At 42.3% G+C, this 20,541-nt stretch overlaps 1 protein-coding gene across 5 annotated transcripts in view; it reads right to left on the reverse strand.

Annotated features, from left to right (window-relative positions):
* Positions 1-2,006: 2,006 nt before the first annotated feature.
* agtpbp1 (ATP/GTP binding carboxypeptidase 1) overlaps positions 2,007-20,541 on the reverse strand; it is a 29,949-nt gene continuing 11,414 nt past the window's right edge. For 3 of the 5 annotated variants that reach the window (XM_034090493.1, XM_034090496.2, XM_034090497.1), the window contains 16 exons: positions 20,139-20,180; positions 19,111-19,208; positions 18,295-18,411; positions 17,020-17,777; positions 16,539-16,622; positions 16,277-16,366; positions 15,989-16,137; positions 15,483-15,570; positions 14,702-14,846; positions 14,037-14,187; positions 13,116-13,296; positions 12,810-12,939; positions 11,868-11,999; positions 8,922-9,098; positions 7,369-7,520; positions 2,007-4,170 (listed from right to left, as the gene is read on the reverse strand). In XM_034090493.1, coding sequence (XP_033946384.1) covers positions 3,990-4,170; positions 7,369-7,520; positions 8,922-9,098; positions 11,868-11,999; positions 12,810-12,939; positions 13,116-13,296; positions 14,037-14,187; positions 14,702-14,846; positions 15,483-15,570; positions 15,989-16,137; positions 16,277-16,366; positions 16,539-16,622; positions 17,020-17,777; positions 18,295-18,411; positions 19,111-19,208; positions 20,139-20,180 — 2,675 coding nt within the window. In that variant the 3' untranslated portion in view covers positions 2,007-3,989. The remainder of the gene's footprint in view (positions 4,171-7,368; positions 7,521-8,921; positions 9,099-11,867; positions 12,000-12,809; positions 12,940-13,115; positions 13,297-14,036; positions 14,188-14,701; positions 14,847-15,482; positions 15,571-15,988; positions 16,138-16,276; positions 16,367-16,538; positions 16,623-17,019; positions 17,778-18,294; positions 18,412-19,110; positions 19,209-20,138; positions 20,181-20,541) is intronic. The other 2 variants (XM_034090494.1, XM_034090495.1) reach the window with 2 other exon arrangements.

The raw sequence follows: 20,541 nt of genomic DNA on the forward strand, positions 1-20,541 counted from the left end.
GGAGGTTGATTGAGGACAAAAACATCAGATAACATCAGATCTTTAAAGCATCTTCTTTTAGATTCAACAATTCAAAAACGTTATCACTTTATCACCTGTAAAAATGCATTTGCATTAACAAGAATCATTAATCTGCAGATAATAATAGATATGAATCTAGATAGACATATAGAGCCATTATTTCCCCTTATCTGTGCAGAAAAGAATAGGTGGATCAATGGATATGACATGTAGAGTGTATTCAATTACATCTGTCCACAAACAATGCTGCCATGGCCATACGTATGAGTTCACTGTTCCTCTTGTTCACACTGGCTGTGAATGAAATATTAAGTGAAGTTCAGCCGAATCAGGCCCGAGTTCCAGAACAAAATGACTCTGGGTGCATCTGAGATTAGAGAGGGTGCAGTGGTAAAGTGCTATTTTTATAAGTGGGGAGTGGACCTAACACCCTCTAGGGGGGTCCTCACCTCCAGGGGGGTCTGGGGGTATGCTATATTTTTTAAATATTAAAGTTAAAAACATCAATCTGGGGCACTTTGGGAGCAAAATGAAGAGATCTATGGATACACCTCAACACCCATATGAAACAGAACTGTAAGCAGATTTACTATTTCTTTATAGATATTTTACAAATCACTCCCCTTTCAAGACCGAAATGTCTACATGCATAGCAGAAGATGGCATCTTTTTTACAGGAATATTCCAGCCGATCTCTTTTTTGAAACCATGAGCTGCAAAATGAGCGCCTTACCCCAATGTACAGGCGAGTTGGGTACTTTTTTAAATATACCTGGGTAGGCTCTGTTTTGCCGAGGTCCTCTGGCACTTGCGGGCCGCCGAGGGGTGGCGGTGTTTGGGGCAACGAAGACTGCCGCTCCGCCTCCGTGGGCGAGGCGGGCAAAGCCGGCGAGTCGGGCGGTAGGACGTTAGTGTCCACGACAGTGGCCGCGGGTAACGTAATGTCCCCATGATCTGAACTGTTATTACCTGCAGTAGATGCAGTGTTACTGCTGGCGATAAGGGCTGGTTGTTTTAACAATGTAAGCACTTTGCAAATGACGAACGCGCAGGGGCACAAGTCACGCGCATCTGACATAAAAACGTTACTTACCGTTTAAATTGACCAAATAAATGCAAATGAGGGTGCATAACGACTCAACTGAGGGTGCAATGCACCCTTATGCACCCCCGTAGAACCGGGCCTGAGTTTAATACTTTTTACCACAACAAAAGTTATTCCCCACTTAAAGGTGGGGTAGGTAAGTTTGAGAAACCGGCTCGAGATACACTTTTTGTTATATTCCATGGAATACTCTTAACATCCCAATAGCAATGAATATCTTAAGTGCTTTGACAAAGAATCCATAAAAAAAATATCATCTGTGGAAGCCGTAGTAGGGTACTGTAAAAAGCATGACCGAGCCGGCCCGGCTAAAATAACTGGATGGCCTACCTTCCTGTCAGCCTTCCATCTGTGCACAAACTTATCTCGTGCCCTCATTGGTCAAACTCATAAACCCAATACACATAGCCATCAGATTGCTAATACTGTACCTAAATGAACAATTTCCCCTGATTATCTAAAATCTGAATCAGAATACCTTTATTCGTAATGTGAAAGTATTTCAATTTCACAATTTCAAAGGACGTTTATACCAGTGCTACTGACATTTTTCTCACCAGGTTACTTTGTGGAAAGGGAAATTGCTTTCAGCTTTCACGGAGTGTACAAGTTTTGAAAATATGAGGGATTGTTTAAAAAAGATCCAGTTTAAACTAATTATCTAAAACAACGTAGGAGGCTGAAACTAAAGGTGAAACCAAAACTTTGAAAATAAGACCCAGATTTTTTGAAAAACATTTTCCCTGTTTATGTTTCTGGTTTCTTCTGCCAATCAAAGCGCTGTCTCCCCATAACTCAGTTAGGATACATTACAGTTCCTCTTCCAAGTTTGAGAGGAAGTCTGCAAGAGGACAGTTTAAGAAAAATAAAATACAGCTGACAGTTTACCACATTCACATTTTATTTCCCATGGCTTCCCATTTTCTGCATTACAATCAACCTAAAATGAGTCGCTATCACAGCCTGTTTACCTCAAAACAAAAATAACCAGACATAACATTCTACAGACAAACATAAATAAGCACAGCACACATAATTCAGAGGGACATTTTTCAGATCATATATCCTTTATACACACAGATGCCAGGAACAATGACCTGCCTAGCTATTTCTGTTGTTCATGAGTAAAATCTGAAAGGAAAGTAAGCCGAGAGAAAGAGAAAAACAAGGAAATGAAAGAGGTTGAAGTGACGGAGAGAGAGAACGTGATTGGGTAGAGTGAAGGAGGGTGAGAGCGGATAATCAAATAAGGAGAAACACACTGTAAGAGCATTAGCTGAGCTTAATAATGGAATAACTTAAAACTCCTACACACACACTCACTTGCACTCATACTCACACAAAAAGCCTCATATACATACAGGTTTCCATCTCATAAATTACAAAATATAACCAAGAGAAAATAGCCATGCACTCGCTGTACAACAGAAACATACCTTCTCTCCAAGAACAAATAAAAGACATAATCAAACAAACAAACTACATTTTTACTCTCAATACAAAGCACCATCTGTTTATATGCATGGGTCTCTCCTCTGCAAATCCACAAATATACATTGGAGGAAAGGATAAGAGGGAAACTAAATTCCAGTATAACTTTTAAAACAACAAAGTATGCGCCAGCTTTGTGCCGGGCTCTGAGAACTTCACACTAGTGAGAGGACTGAAGTTGAAGTTAGCTAACTGTGACATGTAAAGTGTTTGTTTCTCTTTGTTTTGCGTCTAGTGTTTATCCAAAGTGCAAAAGGATTTTCTGCTCCCGGCAGCTCATGCGTCTTGTTCGCTACTGCTTTGCCTAACATTATAATACTGTCTATTATTAAAAAAAATTAAAACACCAACAGTGCGTGTGTGTATTTTACATTCCATCTTCATGTTTTATTAAGCTGTGCATGAACGAGGACCTCAAACCAGACCTGTGTTAGTTAGTTATTGTGTGTTTTTTATATCTGCATTTATTTTATACTACAAGGTTTGTCTCGAAGATGTGAACATTCTACATTTAGCAATATAATAGCTTCCATTTTGGATAAAGCAGAGCAAACAGCACATGGGTGATGGGACCACGTGCACTGCAGCCAAAGAGGGAGGAGTTAAAGAGAGGATGAGTGAGGTCACGACTCAAGGTAGATCTGAGGATGAAAGAGGATAACCTGCAGCTAAGCTAAGATTGAGCCGTTTGGTCTCCCCATTAAGACAACCACTACCTTGGTTTGTCAGAAAAAAAGGAAAGGAAGTAGGACGCAAGCAAGAAAGGACACAAGGGAGTGTCACCAAAAAGGAGTAAAAAGTTAAAGTGCAGACTGAAGAAAGGTAAAGGAAATAAGAAGGCAGGTTGGTTGGATCTCTTATCACCAAACACAGGGTGATGTGAGTGAGGGGTTTAAAAACCTACAGCAGCTCTGTTACAATAGTACAGCCTCGTCAGGCAGCTTTAGTGTAAGGTCAGCTGTGAGACATGAGCGAGTGGACGCGGGTTCAAGTTAAGGACCTGTGGTGCTGTTTGCTGCTCCGGCTAGATATACGTGAATCTCAGAGGCTATATGGTGTCTGAGGTCAGGGGTTACGCTTCATGGAGGTTATAGTATGATGGTGAGAGGTGTGAACATTAATTGAGCGACAGAGTTGTCTCCAGTGGGCCGGCAACACGGATCCGACTGGGAGGAGCACCTCAATGTCGCCTACATAATATCAGTAGGTGTCTATGTAACAGGGTCAGGTGGTGAGCTAAGGTATTTATCGACCAGGCAAAGGGAGGGTCCTGACTACTTCACCTGTAAAATATTTAAGATCAGCTTAAAATCCAAGCAGTGACATGTTTATGCTAGTATTGCCAGGTGTAAAGGAGATAAACAGCTCAGCATTATTCCCTGTGATTGGTCTCAGAGTCTGACAGCTGCTCCGGGTGATCGGGGTTTTCTGGGAGTTCGGTGACGTGCTCGGTTTCAGGCTCTCCGTCCTCATCGCCGCTCTCTGCGCTGTAGTCTATCGCCTCCAGAAAGGACGGCTCGTCCTCCTCCATCACGTAGGTGGTGGAGCTGCTGCTGGATAACAAAATAAAAGTGTCATTAACTCGTTCTCTGCAAGTTAATGATGTGAACAAGCCTGTCACGGTCAAAGCTCCTCACCTACATCATGTCAGGGCTTTAGGAAAGCTACGGATATTAAACTATGCTAAATGTAGTTTTGCATATAATATTACAGTATATCATTATTATAAATGACTACAAAGCTCTTTTTTCAAATAAATAACCCTTATTTTCACATATTGTACTGTATAGAATATAACTGTCCTGTCACTGTCCTTCACTCTGAGCTGAACTTACTGGAGGAAACTAAAAGCTCTCAGATTTCACGGAGTGAAAGACCAATCTGAAATGAGTTTCATGGTCCTTGCAAATGTACTTCTGAGAAACCCACTTCTTGAAATCACTTCTCAAACATAGCACGAGGTGGGCATTCAAAATGTGGCATTAACAATATGCAAATAATTTGAATAAACTGGCATTGTACAACCTTTGTTTTAAATCAATGATGTGTTTAGTTTAAATGATAGAATCTTTATAATTTTCTATAGTTTAGAATTATAGTCTTTAGTTTATAAAATTATGTTTTTTTATCATTTTTTTATTTCGATGAGCTGAAACTAGAGATTTGTTGTTATTTATTTCTAGATAAATTACTTAAAAATAAAATCAATTAATGTTCTGACTTTCCACTAATCGAGTATTTTACATAACAGACACTATGTACATCAACTACAATATTATACATATTAAGATACATATTTTTTAATAGAAGCTGGACACAAAGGGTGCTGTGACTTATGAGGTGGTTTCTCTCCTCCTGTGGGTCTTAATGGATAAATGGTTGCTGGTTGGTTGAGGTTTTAGTGGCTTTTTAATGGTGTTAATGGGCTGAAATGTGATCCCAAGGAGACAGGCGATCAGGGGGGCTCAGACAATGATCTCCCACCAAGCTGAGCTGTGAGAGTGCATCATCAGAGAAACTGTGCGTCAGTAAATCTACAGTAAATGTGTGTTTGAGTGTGTGTGTGTAATGATGTGGATGGACAGAATATTGTCCAAACAGATAATGAGAGTTGTGAGTTTACCATTACAGGCCATTATAGAAATACCAAACCCAATTTCTTCTTGCTTTGTGTTACACGTTCTGTCACCACCAACTTTAGCCATCTCTCCATACAATCCATCATAAACATTAAAACCAAAATGACCTTTATTCGCCTGAGGATAAACTTCGACACGTACGTATGTACTGTAAGCAAACACTTACAGTACATACGTACGTCTCTCAATGCCTTCCTTTAAGTCAAACAAAAACACACCCAAACCCGTAGCCATCCATTTACTCACTCCGAGACACCCAGTTTATTTGCAGACGTCTCCCAAAGGCCACAATATCATTGTTGAGCTGACCTATTAAATGCTAAGTGGTACCATACCAAGCTCCGTACATAAAACCATAAACCTGGGTTGAGAGCAACAAATCCCAAGGGATATTCATAAAAAAAACACACACAAACACACTTTTGGAGTCCCTTAATGATCAGACACATGAATGATGGATGAATGAATGTATCAATATTAGAGTAGAGTAGGTTAGCAGGAGAGGGAGGGAGACACAGAGGGATGTGAGCATTAAGTGGTTTGGAGCTTAAAGCCATTCTTTCAAACCGACTGCCTTAACAAATCTGTGGAGGAGACAACGCTGACGTTACAAAATAAATTAAGATAACCTTGGTGGTCACGGCTTGGGTTTGGCCGAGTTTAATAATTTATCTGTGTGGTGATGAACTCAAGTACAATTTAATCTGTATGGACCTCATGCTACTGAAGGGGGAATTGTAATAGAGTTGACGAACAGTTAAGCTTTGTGGTCATTTATGAGGATGTTTCAGGGAAATGTTGCTCATAGTTTTGAGCTATTTCTTAAATTATGGATGAAGACTCTAGAAACCTTATTGTAACTAATATCTTACAACGGTCTGTGATCCCATTTTGATCATTATTTAAGAGCAGAAACATAATGTTCCTAATGTGTCTTTCTCTTGTGTTCTGGGCCATCTTAGGCTCTCTCTGATGATGGCACCAAAATGGCAAGAGCAGTGTTTGGCTAAGGGGATGATTATGATGTTAATACTTTCTATTTTTGCAATTGTTATAAACTAAAACATATAGTTGATAAAGTGCCGCAAGCTAACTTAATCTATATACTAGGTTATAATATATATAATAAATCTCTTAATTGTACAGCTTAGAAATGTATAAAGTAGTGGATAACTTCAATGGCATGTTCTCAGAGCCCAAAAGTACAGATTTCTTCATGAACCACTGGATGACCAAGAATGAGAACATATTGTATTTGACTAATTAGCATTTGTCTATTAGTTAAACATATTTTAATGCTGCTGTCCCTGAAGGCATCGGCACATAAGTGATGAGGAGTTGCTCGGCCACTGTTCACTTTAATATATTGCTTTCCTACTTTGTGCTTATATATTCCAGCCATGAGCAACTATACAGGAAGGCAGTGTACTCGTTTGAATGTGCATTTAAGCCACATGGTACCACCCTGGGTACTGTGGCCTTGAATAGCCTCAGCGTGTAGGTGTTAATGGTTTGAAAAGACAGTGTGATGTTTTACGCTCTTTTAGAGAAAAAAAGACTTTGCTGACAATTATTCATACCCATTCCCCTCTCAATCCAGAGTTTTCATTATACTCCTCACACATGATCATTGATAGAATGTCAATGATGCTCACAGGAACTGTGCATAATGCGAGCCTTCATGTGTTTCTTGAGTAGTGCTTCAGAGGATTTGCGGAGTGACAGTCCCACCGCTGAGTATCAGCGCCAAGAGGGGGGACGTGTCTGGCAGTGAGGAGGGGGATTTGTGCAGATAAAAAGGAAAACAGTCTGGAGCCACTTTACTGTTTTCCAGGTGGAATTTATGGCAACAGAAGACACTTCCCAACTCAGATATCTTGGGGATGCTGAGAAACAATAAAAGTAACTAAATCATTGGTTTGTGATTTCTGTAGTGCTAGCTTCTTGTTTCCATGAGACCACAGACTATATTCCTAAATGGTGTGTGTGTGTGTGTGTGTGTGTGTGTGTGTGTGTGTGTGTGTGTGTGTGTGTGTGTGTGTGTGTGTGTGTGTGTGTGTGTGTGTGTGTGTGTGTGTGTGTGTGTGTGCGTGCGTGTGTGACTTTACTAACCTGACCACTTTAGTGTGCGGCCCGATGATATCGCTCTCTAAATCCAGCAGGTGTTGGTGATTGCGGAGCCCCGTAAGCCTCTTCAGCCTCAGCAGGGCCACGCAGAACTGAGCTCCCATCTCCTCCAGCTCCCTGGTGCCGATCTGAAGACCCTGAACACAACACGAGTACATGTACATCAGAGAAATATACAGACTAGGTGAATACTGATATGTTCACCAGGTCTAACTATGGCACAGAGAAAGCCACAATCCTCAAACTTGCAAGCAAAGTTCATGAACTTTTCCAACTTAGACCTAAAAAAATATATTTTAAAGGTCCAACAGGAATATAATTTAAATGGCTGCTGGGGTTTTTACAGCTGCTCGGGTGCCTGGGGATGGAGCCGTTGTCCATCTTCAAACGGCCCAATTCTCAATGCTGGAAAGCAGTTGCTGAGCAAACTTTTCATGTTGAAACATGATAGTATATTTCATTTGCAGGAAGCACACATTCAAAAGACTATGCACTCACACCTGCAACCCTAACAAAGTCTTCTCAGTGCTGTACAATCATTCAAGTAAATGAATACTCACTGAGGGACACACATACAGAGCTTAACCCCGACTCAACCAACAAAACGTTCGTGTTTCCATTTCCCCAGAGCGGAGCTAGGGACATCTAAACTTGGCCTGGCCACAGAGATATGCAGCCCCAAACCAGGAGACATTAGTTCCTGCACATCTGGACAAACACTTCTACACAAGTGGGGGGGCTAATCAGTGCCAAAATGGTTTCCCTATACTGCCTCTGAATATGAAAGATGTTGACATTGGCCAAATTCAGTGAAAAGGAAATCATCTGCGGTGAAGAGACAGTGAGAGAGAAGAAAGAGAAGTGAAGAGGTCAGCGGAAAGCTGGAGAAAAGACAGAGAGGAGGCAATACAAAGTGAGAAAACAGGACTGCAGCTCCACCTGCTGGACATTTGGAGACTTACAGAGGCACCTCCCTCTCACTTAAGCAGAGGTGGAAGAAGTACTAAGATTGAGTACTTAAGTAAACGTAGAAGCACCAGAGTCTAGTAATACTCTGTTACAAGTTGTGATGCCCCTGTGGGTCCATCAGTAGAGAGGGTGTGGCTGTTCCGTCTGTGCTGACATCCACACATCATACTTTACTGGTTTTGACTTGATTTGATTTGTTTGTCCTAAAGAAACACATTTTGTTAACCGTCAACATGGTGTGTCTCCTTTTTGTTGTGGCCTTTTGAGCCAGGTCATAACACAAGTAAAAGTCATGCAATCAAAATGTTATTCAAGTGAAAGTACACAAGTATTGTCATCAAAATATACTTAGTAATATAGTGTTATCAAAGCTAGTAAAGGTGCAGCTAATTGTTGCTAGTTTTGTATACTTCAGGGTAGCTTGTGAATGTTAATCCAGGGGTAACTAAAGTCTTATTTAAGTGTTGTTTATATTTTACATAATTAAAAATTGTAGTGCAGTAGAAGTACAAAGAAGCAAAATATTGAATTACTTAAGTGTCTTTCTGTATTTTAAAATAAAAGCTTACCTTATATTTTCCCTGATCACAGCCACAGAGCGTGCTCTCCATGGTGTAGCTGCGTTGCACTCCTATCTCTCTCCACACAACAACGCGGGCGGTTGACTCTTTGGATCGCTCCACAACAAAACTACAGCTCCCCATGCTGAAGGCCGGGGCGATCTGGGACAGGATCTTAGGAAGAGCCTGAAAAACACATCAAATTGTTGAGGTTTGTGGGCATAAGAGCATCAAGGGGCAGATGATAAAGTCATTTTATTGTAGGGACCCACAACAGTTTTTTAAGCAAAGAATGGCTTAAGTACAGAGCAGCGGCTTAAGAAAGCTTATGCTGCTGTTATCCAAAAACGCTTGCTGTGGCCGGTAGCCTAAAGCCACATTGTCCACCAGAAAAATCTGTAATGAAATGGCATTTCTATTAGCATTATGCTGAGCGAAAAACTTTTTTTTTGCTATCCAGCATAAAAAGACAAACTGATCTTGACCTGCCCAGCTGGTGAACAGAAATAACAAATAAGTTCTACCCCACTGCAGAGCAACATTCAAGGTGAACTACTGAAGTAAATCACATCTGGACATGTAAATCATATAAGAGCTGGCATCGAAACACAAAATAAATAGATAGAATTCAAAATGGTTCTACAATCTTTTGCTAATTGGGGGGAAAAAGATTTCAATGCAAACTTAACAGTAAGGGGTTTGACATGTGCTGATCCATCCATCCATCTTCTCCCGCTTATCCGTGGTCGGGTCGCGGGGGTAGCAGTTCCAGCAGAGAGCCCCAAACTTTCTTTTCCCTGGCGACATCAACCAGCTCTGACTGGGGGATCCCAAGGCGCTCCCAGGCCAGCAAAGAGATATAATCCCTCCACCTGGTCCTAGGTCTACCCCTTGGTCTCTTCCCAGCTGGACGTGCCTGGAACACCTCCCTAGGGAGGCGCCCAGGTGGCATCCTAACTAGGTGCCCGAACCACCTCAACTGGCTTCTTTCGACGCGAAGGAGGAGCGGCTCAACTCCGAGTCCCTCCCTGATGACCGAACTTCTCACCTTATCTCTAAGGGAGACACCAGCCACCCGGCGGAGGAAACCCATCTCGGCCGCTTGTATCCGCGATCTCGTTCTTTCGGTCATGACCCATCCTTCATGACCATAGGTGAGGGTAGGAACGAAAATGGCCCGGTAGACAGAGAGCTTTGCCTTCTGGCTCAGCTCCCTTTTCGTCACAACGGTGCGGTAAAGCGACTGCAGTACCGCTCCCGCTGCTCCGATTCTCCGGCCCATCTCACGCTCCATTGATCCCTCACTCGAGAACAAGACCCCGAGATACTTGAACGCCTTCACTTGGGGTAAGGACTCATTCCCTACTTGGAGTGGACAGTCCATCGGTTTCCTGCTGAGAACCATGGCCTCAGATTTGGAGGTGCTGATCCTCATCCCAGCCGCTTCACACTCGGTTGTGAACCGATCCAGTGAGTGCTGAAGGTCGCAGACCGATGAAGCCATCAGAACCACATCATCTGCAAAAAGCAGTGGTGCAATCCTTAGTCCACCGAACTGCAGACCCCCCCCCCCACGACTACGCCTCGAAATCCGATCCATGTATATTACAAACAGGATTGGTGACAAAGCGCAGCCCTGGCGGAGGCCAACCCTCACCGGAAATGGGTCCGACTTACTGCCGAGGACCCGGACACAGCTCTTGCTTTGGGAGTACAGAGATTGGATGGCCCTGAGTAGAGACCCCCTCACCCCATACTCCCGCAGCACCTCCCACAGTAACTCCCTGGGAACCCGGTCATACGCCTTCTCCAAGTCTACAAAACACATGTAGACCGGATAAGCGTACTCCCAGGCCCCCTCCAGGATCCTTGCGAGAGTAAAAAGCTGATCCGTCGTTTCACGACCAGGACGGAATCCGCATTGTTCCTCCTCAATCTGAGGTTCGACAATTGGCCTGACCCTCCTTTCGAGTACCTTGGAGTAAACTTTCCCGGGGAGGCTGAGTAGTGTGATGCCTCTGTAATTGGCACACACCCTCTGATCCCCCTTTTTGAAAAGGGGGACCACCACCCCGGTCTGCCACTCCTTCGGTACCGTTTCCGACTTCCACGCAACGTTGATGAGACGTGTCAACCATGACAGTCCCTCAACACCCAGAGCCTTCAGCATTTCCGGGCGGATCTCATCCACCCCCGGGGCTTTGCCACTGTGGAGTTGTTTGACGACCTCAGTGACCTCCCCCCGGGAGATTGGCGTTGATCCCCCGTCATACTCCAGCTCTGCCTCTAACATAGAGGGCGGAGTTGTCGGGTTCAGGAGTTCCTCAAAGTGTTCCTTCCAACGTCCCAACACTCCATCAGTTGAGGTCAACAACGTCCCATCCTTACTGTACACAGCTTGGATGGTCCCCTGCTTCCCCCTCCTGAGGTGTCGGACAGTTTTCCAGAACAACTTTGGTGCCGCCCGAAAGTCCTTCTCCATGTCTTCTCCGAACTTCTCCCACACCCGCTGCTTTGCCTCGGCCACGGATGAGGCTGCTGCCCTTCGGGCCTGTCGGTACCTTGCAACTGCTTCGGGAGTCCCCCGGGATAACAAATCCCTGAAGGCCTCCTTCTTCAGTCGGACGGCTTCCCTGACCACCGGTGTCCACCAGGAGGTTCGAGGGTTACCGCCCCTTGAGGCACCTAAGACCTTGAGACCACAGCTCCCCACCGCGGCTTCGGCAATAGAGGCTTTGAACACCGACCACTCTGGTTCAATGTCCCCAACCTCCACAGGAATGCCCGAAAAGCTCCATGTGCTGATGTAAATATCAAATACTCCAACAGCATCTCTTTTCTGTAAACTTAGTGTAGGTTATCTCTTTGTGCTGAGTTTGATTTAATTATTATTCAGTGATGTGAGAACAGTAATCTGAACAGGAGGTGTGTGTGTGTGTGTGTGTGTGTGTTTACCCTGTATCCAAGGTCCTCCTGTAAGTCACTGGACGTGGCGCTGATATTGGACTGCCAGACGGTCTCCTTCACACTGCAGCCGTACATGAACACATTCTTCTTCCTCGAATGGCCGTGGTAGTCGCAATAGACCTGTACACACACACGTACACACACACACACACACACACACACACACACACACACACACACACACACACACACACACACACACACACACACACACACACACACACACACACACACACACACACACACACACACACACACACACACACACACACACACACACACACACACACACACACACACACACACACACAGGAAAGGATTATGATCAAGATGTATATGGCAGTGATCCAAATGGGCTTCCTTTCCTCTTCCTCTATTTGTATTGTTTCAAATAAACTATACAAATAATGGGTTGAATACACATCCTTAGAGATAGTTACAATAGCGTAATTTAATTCACTGTATCTTCTTTAAATACACTGTGATATTGTGTTATACTGGCTGTAAATGTCAATAGTACTGCAGTGTTACTGCTCATACATCTCAAAATACATTTTTTCTCAGGTTTATTTCCAGAGGAAGGACAGCAACCTCACCTTGCTTTGTGTTATAAAGTCATCGCCCTTTTTACAGTAAACAAATCTCTCATAAAAGATATATATATATATATGTATATCTAACATTGCTGACACACAGCGTAGTGCAGAGGGCAATGAAGGCTGTTGTGTATGGTATATGCTTTAATGCCTGAATGTGTTGATTTGATCATGTGTAGCCTAGTGGAAATGCAGCAAAACGGAGTGTGCAGCTACAACAGGAGAAGTGGCACGCGCTTTAGGAAGACGTGGTTCTTTATTCCCGAGGAAAGATGATCCAGCAAAGCACAAATGCCCCCAAAGAGAAGAAAGCCAAGTTAATTGGACGTCATACCAGTGGTGCTCTTTGTATGTGTGCAAGGTACTGCAGCAGGCTCTTAGTGTGGTAGATGGTGGGGTGGAGCTCAAGGTTGGGATTCTGCCACTGGCGATTCAAATCCTCTCCACTCAGAGAACAACGATGACTACAGCAGAAGAGGGGAAGGATGAGAGTGAAGGAGAGCAGAGCCACAGCTGGAGAATCCTTCAGTACGAGGCTTTGTGTGTGTTAATGAAAATAAAGCTGTGGTCAATGTGCACCGTATCTTCAGTGTGTCTACTTGAAAGCTGTTAATGTGTGTGCATTTCTGTTTTTACTCACTTTCCATTCACTACTCCATCAGGGTTAAGCATGGGGACTATTTTAAAGATGTATGACTCTCTCAGACTGCCTGCTAGTGGGCTGCTGCCCATCAGGAACTCCAGTGTGCCCTTCATTACCCAGCTGGCGTTGGTCTCCCCAGGGTGCACTCTGGCCGACAGGAAGATCAACGGACGATTCCCTGAGGAGCAAGATAAAGGGAGAAAGAGGGGGAAAGATAGAGAACGAATGAGAGTGCAGTAATGAGAGAAAATAAACTGATTGTTCAATTCAAAGTTTTTACAGCTGAGGAACAGCATCAGTAAACTACAGGGGACAAAAAAGAGTTTGGTAAGCATTGGCATGCTCTGATACCCCAGGGCTTTTCTAATGTATTAATAAGAAGCCTTTGTTTTAAATAAATAAGCGTTAGAAAATAAAATGTGTGTAAATTATTAGAGAATATTTTAGAGGAAATCTTGGCAAAACTATCTATGAGCCAGGCATTATGCATCACCAAAACGACCAGATTATATTTGTCAGGCTGGCAATACAACAGCCATTTAATGTTAAGATACTTTGGCGTATTACAAAAGGTTTCAAGCTGCCAGCTGTTACCAGGACATCTGACAAAAATACATTTTAAACACCTATATCAGTTTCCATACTGATGTGATCAAAAAGATGCTGTATATAAATCCTTTCCCATGATAACTCAATGATTTTGAAGTTTTTTTTCGCCAGGATAATCCATTCAGTATTAATACTGAGAATGGAAGTCCTAGCACAAACAGTTTAAATATATCATACAGTAGTCATAGTCTGCACAGTCTGCTGATCAAGTTTACCGATTTATTAAAAATCCTGAAGCTGCAAATCTCCTGCTCGGGTATGGATGTGATGGTGAGCAAATAAAAACGACGCATTCAGTGATTAACTTACTGAATTGACAGATGTGATCATTAGAGTTGGACTCTGGCATGGCAGTGATGGTGAGAAGGGGGCAGCTGTTTCCTCCCAAAGTTTCACACAGGACGTCCTGTCTCAGGTAGATATGAGGGGTTCTATAAGCCTCCAGTTTGGACAGGTGCATCTGAGGACACAAGGACAAGTTATATTTTGCACACTAACATTATGTACAACTTTCATTTGAGCCCCCATCCCTCGTGGGTTCTTAACAAGTTAGTGTGTATTATTGTTGTTGCACTGGCTGTTTGATTAAGTGATTCAGATTGAGCTTTACTATTGTGTTTTGTATTATAAGTCACTCTGTATAAAAAGGCAGGGAAATGCAATAATCAAAACAAAACTATTCAAATAATGAGTTTTTTGTACTAGTTTGAGAGCACAGTAGTTATTTGAGCTGAGATTTTAATAAATTATAAGTGATACAGCAAGGGAAACACCACAGAGGACTCCTTTAAGAGGCGAGAGCATCTGTGGTCATACTGTGGTTTATGAAGTGATTGATTACATTTGACTTTTTTGTAGGGGTAAAACTACAAGCTAACTATGTGTTTAGGAGGGGAAGTACAGTTGTAAATGGTCTTGGATTTGTATAAATAATAATGCTCTCTAGTTTACAAACAGTGTTATCATAGAACTACCTTAAGAGTGGAGTATGTATAAGGGTAATGGTAGGCGAAGTAGCAGACGTCATCCTTATGGCTGAAGCTTGTGCTGAAGGTCATCGTATAATAAGACTTTCCTTTCTGACCACCAGCTGCAATGGAACTCCTGGCAAAGTGATTCCTGCAGAAGGAAGAACATTTTATGAGTAAAGGTTGCATAATATCACACTCAATCTTCTGCTCAGTTTAAAATGTTGGAGTTTTATCTCTGTACATTGCATACATTCTTTATACAGTATTCTTTATATTCTATGTTTATTGTTGCATCGTTATAAAGAGGACAAACGCACCTATGATAGTGTCTCAGAACTAAACCCCAAAAGCCCTAAAACTGAACATTATAGCCATCATTTAGAGAATGTTAATGTATAGCAGTACATTGTAATGACTTGCATAGTACAAGTGTATCTCATAAAATGGCTTCTAAGTGCATGTAGAATTATACATGCAGTACTTTCTAAATATGCGGTGCAATTTGTGAAAAAAGGGTGTAAAGCGTCTATCACAATTAATTTTCTACCTAAAGGATTCTTTTCAAAGATGTTGCAGTACTGAGTACACTAATAACTCATAATAACGGTGTCGGTGCAATAAACTAGTCGAGAGTGCTTTATAGCTGCTGTTTATAAAACATATACATATACAAGGTACTTCTAAACTGCAGCACAGCGGCCGCATTTTGGAAAATTGGTAAGTTGTATTAAACTACTAAAAAAGTGGTTTCTGCCTTTCCACTCTCCCCATAGAGTGCACCTACTTGTAGTAACAGATGTCTGTTCCTGTTCTGACCCAGCGAGGCTTGCCGCTGATCGCCTCCTGCACAGAGTACATCAGCACCTGCATGCCTGCACACACACACACACACAGTCAATCAGACACACACACACACACACAGTCAATCAGACACACACACACACACACACACACACACACACACACACACACACACACACACACACACACACACACACACACACACACACACACACACACACACACACACACACACACACACACACACACACACACACACACACACACACACACACAGTCAATCTCACACACACACACACACACACACACACACACACAACTTTTAGTTATAGGTGAACGTGTACTGTGTCCTTTTTAAGCATTGATATGGGTGCTAGGTCAATTCAATACAGTCTCATTTAATCTAATATTCAGAAAAGAAAATATTCTGCCAGTCAAATGGAGGATAACATACTAAAACAATGTTTTACATGTTGTTGTGTATCTCACCATAGTTGAACTGGCTGTTGGACTTCTCAGAGTTGATAATGTTGAAGCGGTAGGTGGCTCCGACACGCATGCCACTCACCTCAAAGTAGAACCACTGGTGGTAGTGATTACTGTTGATGTCTGAATTCAGCACAAGGTCATACTCATATCTGGAAAAACACACAGTAAAATATAGTCAACGTTGGTTGTCCAAAGCTTGATGATATTGAAAGGTGACTTAATTAAAACTGCATTGTGAACTTCTACTACTTCCTATTTAACTGATTCAATAAATAAATAAATACTTACTTCCTAACTTGAACTGCCTTCCTGAGGTTGCCAGACTCAAACTGAGAGTTGAACTTCAGTGATTCACCATCATCTTCAATCACAGGACAACTGAACACAACAAAATGTGGGTTATAGATTGAGATAATCTCCTTTGAAAATGTCACAGTATTCAACAGAATCAGACAAATGACAAAAGGGTAGCTTAGAAATATGTCTTGGTCGGTTTAGACTGCAAAGCATGCAATACTTTACGTTACCAGACTCTGTAAGAGGGACTCACCTGGGAATGTCTAGGTCATAAACTACTTTATCCACAATATCATTAGGATGGATTAACCTTTCGATGTCCTGGAATATTTTAGACCTGCAGGATTACACCAAAAAACAGATTCATGGTTGATACAATGGAACCACACATAGGTTATTCATAACAAAATACTGTTTATTAATAAGGATGAATGCAATAAGCTGTACAAAAATGCCTTTACCCACAACCATGGCCTTAAAGACAAAGCAAAGCTAGAAGTGTAAACTGTAGCTCACATTCAGTGTCTACTACAGTAAATATTATAAAGAGAAAATATTTGTTTTTTTTATTAATCTGTGTGGCACGGAAAACACAATAGTACACTGTAGTTTCAGTTTTCTACTGATTGCATGGTTTCTAATTTAACACTCAAGTTTTGTATTACCTGTATCCCCTTTTTAGTTTATTTGCTAAATCATTTCTGCATATCACATTTTTTAGAATAGGGCCTCACCTCTGAACACCATAAACTCTCTCCTGAAGGGGTTCCCTAAATGTTGGGGGTATATGTCCGAAGTAGTCTGGGTAAGCCACTTCTGCGTACTGGGGTACGGAGTGTGTTCCCTTCACCATCTCCACATAGAGGTCGGGGTCGTGCAGCGGGAGCAGCAGCGCAGTGTCTGGCACCTCCAAAACAGCTCCTTCCCCCCCCTCATCCTCGGCACCCTCTGAGCCACACTCTGAACCCAGGTTACTGCCGCTGCCTCCTCCCACACAACGGGTAGCAATACCTCCCAAAAGCAGAGGAGACTGAATGTGTCTCGTGGCATTGACTGGGGATCCATCTTGTTTGAGTCCCCTTCCTCCTTCTCCTGAGTTCAGGGCCCCCTCCTGTTCTAGAGAGACACACTCAAAAACATGTGCTAGGTCTTGTTCCATCATCTGCCCTTGAGATGGAGGCCTGGCGAGGGAGGGCAATGTTGTACGTGTGTGGGGGGAAGGAATGTGGGCCTCTTGGTCCTTGGTGAGGTGGATGGTGTCCAGTTCTAGAGGTGTGAGAGGGGGAGCAGGAGTGGGAGCTGATGGAGCCGGCAGGGGGGGCTGTCCTTTTGCTGGGTTGCAATCCTCCTGAGAGCTCAATGAGTGGGCGTGCTTTGGGGACAGGGCTTGAGCTGTGGGCACTATGATTGGCCGAGAGGATCGATTCGAGGCTGACGATGAGGAGAAAGATGATGTGGTAGAGGCACTCTTTGAGGATTCAAAGTTATAACCCTGCAGGAATAAGATGTGGCGATGAGTAATAAAATGTGGTAGAGACCTCACACTCAACCCGTAAAATTGAAGATCTACCAATAACAATACAAACAATGACCAATACTTAGCGTAAGGGTAAAATGGATTCATCTCATTGTAATAACATCAATCATAGTAACATAAAGGACAAAAAAAACATGAAAATAAAACAGTTTCTCAAGCTAACAATCATATGATTAAAAAAAGGAAAATAAAAACTAAATAAGGTCATATAAATTGATCTCGTGAACATATATTTCTATGTAAACTTAATGTATGTTTCATAATAATTCATTCTGACGCACAATAGTATGAGCAAATGAGATCAAACTTAAGAAAAAATATACAGACACAACCGAGAGTATTGTGAAACTCATTGTAGAATGTTGTCAAATACTTGCATATCAATACACCAATAATTCATGTGGTATAACTGGATGTTTTGGTCATATTTTCATAATAAAAACCTTTGTCAACATAGTCACAAAGGACTGACCTGGAAGTCTTCAGAAAGCTCCAAGAAGAACCTCTCATAGACCCTCAACTCCTCGAAGGGACGGCCAGGGTTCTTTTTGGGATGCAGCTTGTTGAGGTCCGTCTCTATGTCATCATTCTGATGACAAGACACAAAGGGAGAAAACACACACATCAATGTTATACTTTTGAATGTGTGTTGTCTGGATGACAGATGGGGGATACATTGAGTTTTATTCTGTATTTGGGCTAATGCTCAAGTCTGTTGTTATCTTATGAATATGAGAAGGATCAGAGAACACAGAACCTTGACACCTATGTTTAATTTTAGGGGGATGTTATAGTGCTCTGAAATGTTCAGTGCCTCGCTGGAATGCCAACTCACTCATAAAAGGACATGAACAATGTTTTCATTTCATCCATAGTTGTCAATACCACATATCAGATATGGGAGGCATGTGATATGAGAGTGTTAGGCACTGTCTGGATTATGACTGCCCCCTGCTGGAGGTGTGTCAGAAAAAACTGACAATCTGTTGAAGTTAAGTATTTTATCATTGATACAAACTCCCCCGATACACTTATAGATTCCCATTGTTTAGCCAATGAGGGCTAATAATACTTTTTAAAAAAAACAATAATTCTTACTAAAGTTAAATCATGCAAAAATGTTAAGGCTAAAACGTTAACGATGTATTTGACTTAGGCCTCATCTCTGCAGTGTCTCTTTAACACTCCTTGCATACAGAGAACATTCATTTAACAATTTGAACTCTAAGTGCTACACATAATGTAGGTATGTGAAATATTGTGTGTGCATGCGAGTGCTGAATATTACCGCAGTGTTTTGATCCTTCTCGTCTTCTTCATTCTCAGTATCGTTCTCTGTGTCTGCGTCTGTCTCCTCGTTATCACTTTCATCCACCACATCATCCACTGGCGCGCGCGCGCGCACACACACACACACACACACACACACACACACACACACACACACACACACACACACACACACACACACACACACACACACACACACACACACACACACACACACACACACACACACACACACACACACACACACACACACACACACACACACACACACACACACACACACACACACACACACACACACACACACACACACACACACACACACACACACACACACACACACACACACACACACACACACACACACACAATGAGGTAAACTAAGGTTTACATTTCTTTGCCAAAGTCAGGAGTTCATTATTTTACAGACAGGAAACTAAACGGATTTCGGGCACCGAGCTGGATTACTAGAACAGAGAAAATGTGAACTACAAAATGTGAGCAGCCATGATTCAGAGATGGGTGAGAGATTTAAAAGACAGAGGAATTTTGATAACATGAAAGGCAAGTAGCTTGTTCTGTGACACTGTTCTCCATAGTTGGACAACTGACATCATAGACATGTTTTTGACAATAGGAGTTAACACAACTATGTGGTATATGTTCCTGTTAGATTTTTACTGACATTTGTGGACATCATCAAGGAGATTCACCTAAGTATAGCGCTACATGAAAAGTTATATTTCGATTGAACATGTTTTAAGAATACATTAACGGGAAGAGACAATAGGCTAAAGTTTTTCATCAGACAACCTGTGGACGCAACACGGAAGCGTATTAGTTGAGGACAGTACAAGTAAGCAAGCAAGCAAAAAAGCAATGTGCACTAGGCATCTTTATTACATGTTTATTACTAACACATGTCATGTGTTAGTTTAATGAAGTTATGAGGGATGTAAATGAGTAAGCAGCAGTGAGTGAGTCTATGTTTTCTGAGGATGGAGATGTTTCTTACGCACGTCTTACCCTTCTTTAAGGGCCTGTCGCAGAGCTGAAGAATCTTTCTTCCTGTAAGGCATATTGTGTGCAGCAGTATTTCTCATTAACCAATCATGCGGTCGAGGGATGTAATCATTATTTCTGTGTGTGTATGTGTTTATTTATTATGTAGAACTGAATCTAGCAGAGCTAACCGCGCTAAATAAGTTTAAGTGTCTGTCTGTTTGGCATAAAAAAACAATGAAAGGCGTGCGCAAACACTATGCTGGGGTGCTCTCTAGTGAACTGTGTGTGTGTGTGTGTGTGTGTGTGTGTGTGTGTGTGTGTGTGTGTGTGTGTGTGTGTGTGTGTGTGTGTGTGTGTGTGTGTGTGTGTGTGTGTGTGTGTGTGTGTGTGTGTGTGTGTGTGTGTGTGTGTGTGTGTGTGTGTG

The sequence above is a fragment of the Pseudochaenichthys georgianus genome, chromosome 9, assembly GCF_902827115.2.
Source record: "Pseudochaenichthys georgianus chromosome 9, fPseGeo1.2, whole genome shotgun sequence".
NCBI classification, from domain to species: domain Eukaryota; kingdom Metazoa; phylum Chordata; class Actinopteri; order Perciformes; family Channichthyidae; genus Pseudochaenichthys; species Pseudochaenichthys georgianus.